The 13,265-nt window shown below is 42.7% G+C and overlaps 2 protein-coding genes across 4 annotated transcripts in view; both read left to right on the forward strand.

Moving 5' to 3' along the window:
• The first annotated feature begins 1,207 nt into the window (after positions 1-1,207).
• dhh (desert hedgehog signaling molecule) lies at positions 1,208-8,568 on the forward strand. Of its 3 annotated transcripts, none has more exons than XM_070448043.1 (4): positions 1,208-1,513; positions 1,842-2,269; positions 5,563-5,824; positions 6,061-8,568. In XM_070448043.1, exons 2-4 carry the CDS (start codon positions 1,958-1,960, stop codon positions 6,915-6,917), a joined length of 1,431 nt encoding a protein of 476 aa, XP_070304144.1. In that variant the 5' UTR covers positions 1,208-1,513; positions 1,842-1,957; the 3' UTR covers positions 6,918-8,568. The 3 variants fall into 3 exon arrangements, with proteins under 3 accessions (XP_070304144.1, XP_023862239.1, XP_070304143.1); XM_024006471.2 differs by having other exon boundaries at positions 1,208-1,473; XM_070448042.1 differs by having other exon boundaries at positions 1,208-2,269.
• Positions 8,569-11,111: 2,543 nt separating this feature from the next.
• LOC111976311 (histone-lysine N-methyltransferase 2D) overlaps positions 11,112-13,265 on the forward strand; it is a 45,072-nt gene continuing 42,918 nt past the window's right edge. Inside the window, exon 1 of the mRNA XM_070447740.1 lies at positions 11,112-11,870. The gene's annotated coding sequence lies outside the window, so the exon portion shown is untranslated. The remainder of the gene's footprint in view (positions 11,871-13,265) is intronic.

The following is a 13,265-nucleotide window of genomic DNA, read 5'->3' on the forward strand; positions in this document are numbered from 1 at the left end:
TTATGCTGTGACTGTTTGTGTGATTTTATGTAATAGGTAACAATGTCTCTGTATCTGGTTGAAACAACCTTTGCATACCGGGAAAGAATGAGAGGCACATGAAAGTGATGTATCAATATCTATGGGGTCATACACAATGTGTCATAGGCTAAAGGACTAAAGGGCTCTCCTAAAAGACTAAATTGTTGTTAGCGGCAGCACAGGGCATTATAGTACAGCCAGTATAATGTATCCACTGGCAAACAGTGTTCAGGAGATTTTCCAGGAAGCTGGAAGGATCTGGTAATGACACACTTTGGCCTTTGACCTCTAACCTGTTCGTTTAATATTCTATAAATAGTAAGAGGTATCAGACTCGTAGAGATACAGATACTGACATTTAGCGTTTCTTAATCACCCCTTTCATTGTGACAGTATCTTTCCACTTTTTATGACTCTCAAATCCCAGCTATTGTTCTGCGATGGATAAAAATAATATGCTGGTAGAGCCAGCAGTGGCCGGGGCCGGTATCTTGGGTGAGCTGGGTTCAGGGTCTGAGGAGGGCTGTGGGGCCACAGTGTCAACCTGGGTCTCAGAAAACAAAGGAAGGCAACTCTGGAAGTCAGAGAGAGACAGTTGTGTGTGTGGCAGATATAGGACGGGAGTGACTTTCTCCTGCTCTTACTCAGCCTTTCTGTAATGGACCCTCTTAACCTTCCATCTAGGCTATAATAAACCAATAATAGAGTGATAAGTGGTGGGGAATCCCTCCAATGATGATCTGTGGACAAAAAGCATATCAAGTTTATAGGGATATCAGGATGCTTATTGATGTCGGAAAGTTAGACATASAGTTTTACTTCAAATCTAACAAACTGGGTAAATGTGTAACAAAGTATATTTTATTAAGTTATACAAATAGGAATATGGTTAGTTTATTGTTTAAGTCATTTCTATCCGATGATTGTGTTAAATGTGTTGTTGAACAAGTAGGCTAGTAATCCCACTGGTTAACCTCTCCAAATGTGCGTAATAAGTTACCAACATCACCATAATGCGTACGCCTATACGAGGTTATCTTCATCTCTGCCTCTAGTGGGGAAAATCCCGGACACCTACTGTATAACTGTATAACAACAAAGTCCGGCAATAACGTAAGTGGGCTAATCATGTATCGCTTGTAAAGTTGAATTGGAGGCGTGTGCTTTCGAAGTGGGAGAGCGCATAGGAAGGGAGGGCAAACTGGTCCACACACTAATAAGACCCAATGGCTGGGGCACCGCGGACAGGAGCGCTTCAACGCGACACGAGACACAAGTAGACGGACAAAACCTCTCGAGGTGCATTGCTGAAGGCAGGAATGGGATGAGATTCAAAGAATGCCACTCGGAGAATTCGCAGGGCAGATATTTCACAGAGACGCAAAAGTGAGGTGCGAGTCAGGTTTGCGCATCGCTACTGAAGTGCCCGGGGACTGGAGAGAGAGGCAGTAGGTAGGGTGGCTGGACGCACGAAACACCTGCTTGGTAACAGGTAGCCTACCACCAAAGACGGATAAGGATGAGATCTATTAATTTTTCATGAATTGTGAACAGAAAAGAATAAATTCTGGAAAGGAAAATTGTTTAAGTGCCAAATTATTAGGAGAAGCAATTAACAAAACAAACTACATTAGAAAGATAATTTAAAAAAAAATACAGTAGTGAGTAGAGAAAATGTATTAACTATGAAGTTCATTTAAAGGATCAACATGGGTTTTACAGAAGAAGTTAGTTTATATCCTTTCGGTGTGGATTCTGATCCATAATGGCCAACCTTGCTCTATAGAAACATTATAACTCCTTTACATCCCATGATCTAGAATGGACCACCACCAAGATTTGACCACCATCATTCAAATGCTATCAGGTGCCTGAAGCGGGGCTTGCTCAGTGGGCACGGTAGGTCACTGATACTAGGGACCCAGACCTCTCCCCAATGAAGGTGTCCTCCTGGTGGGTAAGCCTGGCATGGCTTGGCCTGCTCGCCATCTACACATGGAGCTCCCTGGTCCAGGGGTGCGGGCCAGGCCCTGGGTACGGCTTCCGCCATAGGTCCAGGAAACCCACCCCCATGCCTTACAAGACCTACTTCCCCAAACTTTCTGAGAACAACCTGGGTGCCAGTGGGAGGTCAGAGGGCAAGATCACACGCAACTCAGAACGCTTTAATGAACTGGTGTGTAACTACAACCCTGATATCATCTTCAAAGATGAGGAGAAAACCCTTGCTGACCGCTTCATGACCAAGGTAAGACTGGTTCAGACAGTGTGTGTGTGTGTGTGTAATCGTTAGCCAAGTTCAATTATCTGATTGTACACAAAGTGTAACTACTTCTGTGCCCCATGGGATCCACTTGGTGCCCTTTCACTTCATCCATGTTGAAGACTGTGTGTACAGTAAGTGTGGTCAGTATAAGGTACAACTGGTTCAGACTTCAGACAGTGTGTAATGGTTAATCTAGTTCAATTATCTCCAGGTTTAAGTTTGATTTTATATGACATTTACTGTGGGATCACTTCCAAGGTCACAGACCCACTTGGTGCACTTTCCATTGACCCTTGTAACTCACTGGTCACTCGTGACTGTGTGGCACTGGTAAAGTAATGTAGTTAGTATTAGACAGGCCAGTAGGTCCTTATCACAATATCATAGATAGAGGATACTCCTTCAGTGCAGGGAAACTGGTTCCTTGTGGCAGCTCATAGGGGAAATCCCCCTGCTGGATGATTGATTAACTACAGCAGGTAGTTGTATACACCGATGTACGTGTTGCTCTATTCTCTAGTCTGATAACTGGTTGTTAAATGAACATCAGTTTATCTGCATGTCATCCCTACATTTACAATTTTAATTATCCCATGAAAAGTTGATCCAATAGTGGATTTACTGTCATGGCCTCCGTATTAGACAAGTTACTCACAGTATTTTGATGTGAACTTCTTTTTCATCAAATAGGTCCAGTTCTGGGTGTCCATTTTTTAAAGTTACACTTCCCCTCTATCTTAAGATGGGGGGGGGATCAGGATGTAATTTAATATGACTCTCTGGAGAATGCGCTCCAACTCGTGATCATTTCCCCTTAATCTTTAACCAAAGTCTTTGTTGCTTGGTAATAAAACGATTCCTCTGGTTCCACTTGCCTGCTCTGTGTGTGCTTACCAGGAGGGATTCATAGGTGAGGCCAGGCATGTAACCTTGCATAGTGTACATTAGCGTCAGGTATGCAGTATGAACATTAAAATATTATCAGGACTGGCGAACAGGAGTTGAGACACAGTCACAGAGACACAGTCACAGAGACACAGTCACAGGAACACAGACCTCTCTCATATCTTGTATCTGACCTCTTTAGAATATCAAGGAAGCCACAGTGTGATGTTGGTATTCTGAGTTGAGGCCGTGGAACAATAGACATATTGTCATTGCTCTCCGAAAAAAAGGATTCCAAAGAGGTTCTGCGGCTGTCCCCATAGAAGAACCCTTTGAAGAACCCATTTTGGTTCCAAGTAGAATTCTACCTGGAACCAAAAGGGCTCTACCTGAAACCAAAAGGTGTTCTTCAAAGGGTTCTCCTATGGGGACAGCCGAAGAACCCCGTTTGGTTGTAGATAGTGTATTCTCAACTTCTGATGTCAAGTGAGAATTGATCAATATAGGCTACAAGAGGCGTGGGATATTTAAAGCATACAATAGGCCTTCTGTAATCTTCAAACTAGTTGTCAGAGTCTTAAAATGCACCATCATTAGTAACATCAATACCATCCTTCACAATTGAGCATTACAACGTTTCTTATCCAAGTAGGCTACTCTACACTGGTGTGGTGATGCTTGGAGTCCTTTGTTCGCTCCTGACTGGTTGTATATGATGTGAATCTATGTTCCTTCCTTTTTTTGAATGATTGTACAGTATTTGTGATGGAAATCTGTGGTCCAGTGTGTGCATGCCCTTCTGATGCCCAGTCTGAGGACCAGCGTGTGTATGTGTGCATGTTCCTGTGTGTGTGTCTTCGTCAGTGTGTGTGTGTGTACAGTATGTGTGCATGTGCCCCTTTCTCTGACCAGATGTGAAAGACGTTCTTTGTGTAGGGTTTTGACACTCAGAGGGGTCGCCTATACAAAATTCTCGCCTGCTGAAGTAATGGCACCGTCGGAAAAGCCGACTATTGTAGTTCAATAACAATGAATCGCCTCTCTTCAACGGCATGGCGAGAAAAATGTAGCCAGTTTGTTTTTTGTCCCTCGTTCTTTTCTCACTCTGGCTGTCACATTCTCAAGTGCATGCCCATACATTCCTCCCCTCTCTCTCTCTGCCCTCTCACTTAGTCTGAACCTGGCCTCCTCGCTGTTCAGCGTCTCTCTGCCCTCTCACTTAGTCTGAACCTGGCTGTTCAGCGTCTCTCTGCCCTCCACTTAGTCTGAACCTGGCCTCCTCGCTGTGTCAGCGTCTCTCTGCCCTCTCATTAGTCTGAACCTGGCCTCCTCGCTGTTCAGCGTCTCTCTGCCCTCTCACTTAGTCTGAACCTGGCCTCCTCGCTGTTCAGCGTCTCTCTTGCTCTCTGACTCTGAAATATGGTTAAAAAAAAAACTCTGTTCCAACTTGCTGGTAATTGGGACTTTCAGGAGCCAATCTGTAAGAGCCTCTTAAATAGAGTTAGCCTCTGACATGACATCTCGCAAACTGCTATTGTGTGACATTCAAACATAATACAGTATGCATCACTGGGTGTAAGAGTCATGATGTTCACATTTCTGATCAAATGTCTCAAAGGTGACACAAAGACATCATGACTAAAACCTTCTGAACTAGAGGACGGCCTTGATTATTCCCTCACCCTGCAGAAAAAGGCCAAGGAATGTTCTAGAATGGCTACAGTAGCTTTGTGTTCTTATGCTCTGATTGTTTGAGAAAGGTTGGAGAGGGGTGGCAATGGCCTTTACAACCACTGAACACAGGAGAGAAAAATCTGATGATAGCAATGGAGACAAACGTTACCAAAGTTATTCTATAATCTAGGCAGAGGTGATAGGAATACAGTTAGTTACTGAAGTGTTGTTGTATTTGGTATTGCTTTACAAGGGGTTGAATGTGACTGTGTGAAAAGTCACAGTGGGTGAGGTAGACAGAGGGCTCACAACTACGTTCGGTCTCAAGCAGTTCCTTTTCTCTCGTTAATGAATGATCAAGCCAGTCTCTGTTGCCTCAGCTCTAAGGGGTTTCATACATGTCGATTGTCCTGGAGTTGCTATCTACATTACGCTGAAACTACTCGTCAATAGCCTAGTAATTCTCATGAGAATATGAGGGCTAATTGAATTGAAAGCGGTCATGTTGCAAATGAATTACTATTGACATACAGTATAACTACACTGTAGTTATTGTATCAGCATATTCTCTACTCTGTCAGTGTTTATTTTTCAAACTAATACAGTATATAAGTGTTGCTCCAAATAAACCCTTACTCTTATCAGTAGCATTGTCTTGAATAGTATCATATTTTCTTAATTCAATGCCTCTCCATCCCTCTCTCCCTGTCCCTCAGCGCTGTAAGGACTGCCTCAACAAGCTAGCCATAGCGGTGATGAACCACTGGCCTGGGACGAAGCTGAGGGTGACAGAGGCCTGGGATGAGGATGGCCATCACCCCCCTGACTCTCTTCACTATGAGGGGAGGGCCGTGGACATCACAACGTCGGACCGCGTCCTAGACAAGTACGGCATGCTAGCCCAGCTGGCTGTGGAGGCTGGCTTCGACTTTGTGTACTATGAGTCCAAGCACCATGTGCACTGCTCTGTCAAAGCTGGTAAGTCAAGTGGGTAATAATCGGCATATTTAATACGACAGACATCACCATCACATTTCTTGTGATTTGCTTTAACATGTACACTATGATATCTATTCCAGCCATTTCCCCCCATACAATCATATATTAAGATTAATATAATAACATTTTCATCTGAATCTTATTATATCACATCAAGGAAATAGTGTTTCAGTCATCTGAAGCCTTTCTCTACTGACTTGGATTCCTCCCTTCAGATCACTCAGTGGCAGTGGAGAAAGGGGGCTGTTTCCCCGCCTGGGCCCGGGTGAGTGTAGCCGGAGGCGGACAGAAGACCCTGGCGTCCCTGGAGTCTGGAGACAGAGTGTTGGCCCTGTCTGAGTCAGGAGACGTCGTCCTCAGCCGTGTCCTTCTTTTTTTACACCAGGACCATGAGAGCAGGTCCACTTTCCTCGTCCTGACCACACAAGATGGCCACCGCCTTGCCCTTACTCCCCACCACCTGGTCTTCCTGGCCCCCCATTACAAACTCCACCACAGTGAGTACCAGGCTCGGTTCGCCAGTAGAGCAAAACGGGGAGACAATGTACTCGTCCATGGAGCAGACGGTCGACTACAACCATCTCGGATCGTTTCGATATCACAGGAGGAAGGGATGGGAGTTTACGCACCCCTGACTGAACACGGCACTCTGTTTGTGGATGGGGTGCTGGCATCCAGCTATGCACTTATAGAGAACCATAGACTGGCACACTGGGCGTTTGGGCCTCTGAGACTGCTGCTCTCGGTCATCCAGCTAGTTCGGGGGGAGGTCACACAGGGGGCGCATGTCACAGAAGCAGAGAGAGAGCACACGAAGACGCCCACTCACTGCAACACTCACCAGAAGAGCCTGAGAGTTTGGGGGAATCAGAAACTCAGCAGCCCAGGCCTGTATGTGAATACAAACACTTCCGACAGACAAAGTAATTGGACCTCTGTACCCATAAACAGAGACATTGAGGGAGGGAACTGTGACTCCGTGCGAGATAAAGTTCTGAGTGTGCACTGGTATGCTAGGCTGCTACACCAGCTTGGACAGATCTGTCTAGACCCGGAGACATTTCATCCCTAATATAAAATATACTGTACTGTTACATTTACACCGTGTCCTACTGAGATACATTTCCACTAACGCTCATATTCTTTTGCCCCATCTCTTACTGCTGCAACCCAATTTTAAACCTTATGCACTGAAAGGGCGTATTTGCATCTTACTCACCGGTATTTGCATTGTAATGTATTTATATATTCACATTGTACCTCCTCTTTTACATTCAGTAAATGTGTTAACGGTTGTTTGGTTATGGTGACTGAAGAATCGGCCCGTCTTCAAAAGGTAACGCTTAAAATGTGTCATAAAATGGTTTTATACAAACCATTTCGTCATATAAACTACTGCATCAGCATAAAATGTCTATGTATTGTCAAGAATCCATTGTATAAGTATCTAATTAAGATAACATCTATAAGTCAACAGACAATGTGGTTTTCCTATTTACTTTATCATTCTGAAACAATGAGGAAATATGAGTATGTACCAGAAACAATCAAATATTTATTTTTGTACTTTCTGAATCATAATATATAAATGTAGCAATTTATACAAAACGAAAATGTAAAACGCAACATGTAAAAGTGTTGGTCCCATGTTTCATTAGCTGAAATAAAAGATCCAAGAAATGTCTCTCAAATTTTGTGCACAAATTTGTTTACATCTCTGTTAAGTGAGTATTTCTCCTTGTGCTGTGCTGTGTGAGTATTTCCCTTGTGCTGGGGCCAATAAAAGGCCACTCTAAAAAGTGCAGTTTTGTCACACAACAATGCCACAGATGTCTCATGTTTTGAGGGAGTGTGCAATTTGCATGCTGACTCCAGGAATGATGTTAACGTTTTGAACAGAGTGCCCCATGGTGGGGTTATGGTATGGGCAGGGATAAGCTACAGACAATGAATACAATTGCATTTTATCGATGGCAATTTGAATGCACAGCGATCCTGAGGCCCATTGTCGTGCCATTCATCCGCCGCCATCACCTCATGTTTCAGCATGATAATGCACGGCCCCTTGTCGCAAGGATCTGTACACAATTCCTGGAAGCTGAAAATATCCCAGTTCTTCCATGGCCTGTATACTCACCAGACATGCCACCCATTGAGCAAGTTTGGGATGCTCTGGATCGACGTGTACAACAGCGTGTTCCAATTCCAGCAACTTCGCACATCTATTGAAGAGTGGGACAAAATTCCACAGGCCACAATCAACAGCCTAAAACTCTATGCGAAGGAGAAATGGTGTTCTACATCAGGCAAATGGTGGTCAAACCAGATACTTACTAGTTCTGATCCACGTCCCTACTTTTTTTTTTTTWAAGATATCTGTGACCAACAGTATTCCTAGTTATGTGAAATCCATAGATTAGGTCCTAATTTATTTATTTCAATTTTATGACTTCCTTATATGAACTCTGTAAAATCTTTGAAAATGGTTGCATTTATATTTTTGTTCATTGTATTTGAATTATTATAACTATAGCCTTGCTTGTTATTTGTTATAGTGCCTTTTATTTAACAAAACAATCATGTATTATTTTGTAATGTAAACCCTGCAAAACAATAACCCTGCTTGTGAATGTAGATTCTCTGTTAAATCTTTCCGCCTCTGCTAGGATTTGGGTTACAAATGACATGTACCGGAGACTACATGAAAAACTAGAGAAATCTGACCAAGGCCTATAGTCATTTTTGGAGATTCCGAACTACAGTGGGAGCTATGTCTTGGTGCCTGTTGAATGTAGCAGAGCGGGTTAAACCTCAGACATCCAGCAGAACTGTTGGCGTAGTTGACAGTAGTTAATAAGAAACCCAGACAGACTTAATATTCTCCCATGCTGACCTCTCTCTCTCTCTGTGTGTTTATCTTAATCATATTCTCCATCCTGGCTCCTGGGAAATGGAATCTCTATGTTCCAATTCTCCAAGTATTTTACAAGTGTATGTGCAGCTTGTTAATAGCGCATGTAGTACCAGTGAGTTGTGGGTTAATTTTTAAGTCAACTTTTTATTCTCCTTTGTACCATGAACAAACCAGTCCCTTGTCTTATTTGTCTCATTTATTTACCTTGAAATGTTCTCTTCTCAGCTCCTTTATCCTCACAGCGTGCGCACACACACACACACACACACACACACACACACACACACACACACACACACACACACACACACACACACACACACACACACACACACACAGTGTATATCCCAAGACAAGTAATACAAAGGTTACACACCCCCTTGTGGAGGACCTGAAATCATGCTTGTGAATTACATGTACTTTACAGTCTTTTTAGCTATTGCTCTTATACCTGTGTAATAATGCCATAATTACACTAGTAATTTGTTATTAATAAAATAGGAATGTACATAAAATGCAGTAATTTAATTGCATAGCTCCATCCTCATTCAGCCTCATTCTGGATACCCAATAAGTGCACTCTAATTAAGATGGACCTAGAAGAAGGGATAGCCTAACTGTTGAGAGCGGTGTTTGTTTTGGAAATCATAGAGAGAGCGAGAGAGAGGAATAGAGTAATAGGGTTGGGGGAGGTAAAAGGCGTACGAAACTAAATAAAAAGGAACGAGCTGAATGTCATTGTTCTGGTTAGCGTTGGGTAGCAGACAGCTGTGGAGGTATTCTATCCAGGGGATTATCCTTGCAGAGATAGAAGGGGCAGATGGGAACGCACAGACCGATCAAATCAGACCAATGGGAGAAGCCCAATAACATAATACCACCCACCTTTTACCATTGTTGACCAATCACAGCACAGTGTCACAGATTATCACAGAATCCCAACCAGTCCCGGCCTTCCAAAATCCAATCCAATCCTGCTAAAGCCGAATGGGAGTTCGGTAATCCAGCCAAGGCCACCATTAGTAGGCCTATTTTAAAACAGCTTTTTAGTTATGAAAATCAAACCAGCACAACCAACTAACCATTACATGGTTAGTTCACAACGAGGTGGCAGCTTAGCCTAGTGGTTAGAGCATTGGACTAGTAACCCAAAGGTTGCAAGATCCCCGAGCTGACAAGATCTGTCGTTCTGCCCCTGAACAAGGCACTGATCCTAGGCCGTCATTGAGAATAAGAATTTGTTTTTAACTGACTTGCATAGTTAAATAAAGGTTAAAAAAAACAAGCAAACTGTTCATCTGATCTGAGAGAATAGCAGGTCTTTCAATAGAACGTTTGACAGCCTGCAGTGCAGTGATTTAGGCATATTCATTAACAAAATGGACAGACATTTTCAATAACGAATGATCTGGGTAAAATTCAGTATGGTGAATGGCTGTGGGACATGTACACGTTCCTGTCTTTCATGTGACAAAGCCCATGTATCAGGACTCAGGAGTGAATGTTGAGACATGTTTGTTGCATTCAGTGTATGTGTGTTTGTGAAGACCAAGATATAGCATCAGGGCCTTGAATTTGATGCACACATCCAGAAAAGAGGAATCAGTGATGCCTATCTACCTAGAACTCAGTAGAGGAAGGACCAAATGGCCAGAATAAGCATTCTGGATGGGCTGAAGACACTTATTGGTCCAAGCAGGTAAATTATAGCCAAGAGGGAGTTGCAGTGAGAGAGCACTTGATCATTCATACTTGGAACTAAGTGAATGGGGCAGAATTAGCTTTCTCCATCCTGAACATTGCTGCCATGTTCATGGACAAGGGCATGGTAGTGCATGGCCAGGGTACAGGAATCACCATGGAGATGCAGGCCATTATAGGCCAGTGCTATTGGGACAGTAGCATACTGGGACTCTGGGAGGAGTGAAGGGGTCATTCAAGGCAAGAAGCCTACCTGGAGAAGTAGGATTTAATCTGAGTATCAGTGAGAGAAAGAGGCAATTATAGCATGTGTGGAATACAATAACCTCTCAGACAATGAGCCAATGTATCTTCCTCAACTCTACAACATAGCCAAAGCAATCACATTCCATTATTGTTTCACGTGGTCTTCAATACATTTCCCACAACGTGCATGGACATTGACCAGGCGCAGTTTTGCTTCGTGTTTAGTAATTGACATTGGTCTCAGTCAGATGATCTGACATTATGGAGTAAAAATAATGGCTTCCAAAATTTCGTCCCACGCCCTTTAAACACATTACTAACCTGCCACACACCGACTTCTATTGTAAAACTAGGATAAACTATCCACTAAAATATTATAATCCTGAAAAAGTTAAGATATATTGTTGGCTTTGAGCTAACCTAGCTAGCTTTCCAGACAGCAATTTGTTGTTGCGCATGCAAATGTCCTCCCTTGCAGACTTGAGATGTTTGTTTGACGTTGTTGTTATTAGCTTGCTAGCTGCTAATTTAGCTAGCCACTTGACGGAACACACTCGTGTGGATTTGTTCAATGAAGTCTAAGTGAAAGTGATCCGGACAAGAGTAGCTAGCTAACGTTCAAGGCGTCAAGTGTCTTAAACATCGTTTCAAATATTGCCTGAAAGTTTAGCAAGCTAATACATCGAGATAATGCCTAATTGTGGATCGAATATCGGATGCAAATTTACTGTAATCTCCGGACCAGCAAGCTGCTGAAGCTAGCTAGTGTCGTTAGCCAGTTACCTAATTTAGTTAGCATCAACTACTGAACATTCTCCACCTATGTTTCGGAACATCGATATTCATTGTGCATTTTCCCGGAGGATTACAATTGCAGAATTGTCGACCATTGCTTTTTGTTGAATTATTTTCATAGCGTTTTAGCAACTGTATCAACTCTGCCTCTCCAGCTCCGACCGTGGCTGGCTAGCTAGCTAGCTAAGCTAGTTATCCAGCCTGCCGTGCCACCCGCTGTGCACTTCCCCCACTCACCTCCTTCTCCAGCCGGGTAGCTTTAGCTAGCCCGCTAAGTAAAATGAGACAAGCATCAACTATTTAACTGTGTAGCCTGCTGCAAAATGGATTGTAATCTGATGTATGAAGACACAACCATCACATTGTAAGGTGAGTTGTTTGGTTGAATAACTTAACAGCTATTTGACGAATCCATTTCCCTGACCTTTAATGCTAACATTAGCTAACTAGTTGATTAAGGATGGCCAATCGCTAACGCGTTAACTACACTGACTAAATTCGCTAACTATAACTACCGCTACTTCGACTAGTTAGCAAACGACTTGAATTTACTCTCTGCTAACCTAAGTTAGCTAACGTTACATGCTTAGCAAGATAACTAAACATAACTAGCTATGTTTAGTTAACTGTTGGCCACCCTTATTATTTCAACTGCGTRGCTAGTCAACTCAGTGCCGTAACGTTAGTTGGCAAGCGACCTATCTTGTTTCCTAGTTAGCAGCTATGTTCATTAATCATGTAGCTAGTTTACCCAAAGGTTAATTCAAACAACCTTTGGGGTTGCTGTTTTGGAAATATGAATTGTTGATTTTAGCTAGTAGTTGCCTATCAAGTGGACTCAAGTGTGTTATTCTTGGTTAACTAACGTTAGGCAGGGTCATTGTTTGGCAATAGCTAACTAGGTCATAAATCAGGGTCCATTCAGACAAGCTAAGGTTAGCTGGTTAACTTGCTACTAGTAGTTAGCTCGGTGTGCTACACGAGTTTCGTTCTAAACGTTAATAAGTGACTGAAATACGCTGTAAACGGAATAGGTAATCAACTAATTTAGCTGTGTCGTTGTCGGTGGCTTTCAGTTCTGTGTTTATAGTAATCATAGTGATCACTGATATATTCTAGCTAGTTATTGGCTTGGTTACAAAATGGCTAACTAGTTAGATGGCCACCCTTTACAAAAGTCACAATACAAGATACGTCTTATTGTATCCTATACTGTATATTAGGTAACAGTCTCTTAGGGAAATGGACCAGTCCGCAAAACACAAATCATTCTGCGTTATTCCAATTATACAATTTGATATACTAGTTATATGTGCTTACCAAGTAACTTGCTACCTCAACTCCACGATGATTTCATCCACAGAGTTGCTCGCAGATTAGTTTTTGAAATGAACCTCTGACTCCTTCGATTTGCTATGTAGTCGATACTTAAAATGTACACTGTTAAACCTTTACCGTGTAGCTATGTTTGTCCTCTGTTGCGTGGCTTTCTTTGTTAGCTGAAATCCATACTTTTTAATTAAACCTTGATCAAATACAACCACCGACTTTTCCCCCTCATTGCTGTTGATCTAAAATGACAACTCAACGCGAATGTGCATGTGCCAATTGCATCTCAACAAGGACTCAGCCAGTAGTTGTATTTGATTGTTTTATTACAATGTATGGATTTCTGCTAACAAAGGCGTGCAACAGAGGACATAGGTACACAGTAAGGGTTTAAGATGTACGTTTTGAAGTATCAACTGCATAGCGCACGCTCAA

Source organism: Salvelinus sp. IW2-2015, linkage group LG17 (assembly GCF_002910315.2).
Source record: "Salvelinus sp. IW2-2015 linkage group LG17, ASM291031v2, whole genome shotgun sequence".
Classification (NCBI taxonomy): Eukaryota; Metazoa; Chordata; class Actinopteri; order Salmoniformes; family Salmonidae; genus Salvelinus; species Salvelinus sp. IW2-2015.

What these genes read in the sequence shown, in the direction of transcription:
- dhh (XM_070448042.1), top strand. Translation starts at nt 1,958, where the DNA reads ATGAAGGTGTCCTCCTGGTGGGTAAGCCTGGCATGGCTTGGCCTGCTC. An exon ending in CTGACCGCTTCATGACCAAG is followed by an intron (nt 2,270 to 5,562) that starts GTAAGACTGGTT and finishes CCTGTCCCTCAG; the next exon opens with CGCTGTAAGGACTGCCTCAA. An exon ending in GCACTGCTCTGTCAAAGCTG is followed by an intron (nt 5,825 to 6,060) that starts GTAAGTCAAGTG and finishes TCCTCCCTTCAG; the next exon opens with ATCACTCAGTGGCAGTGGAG.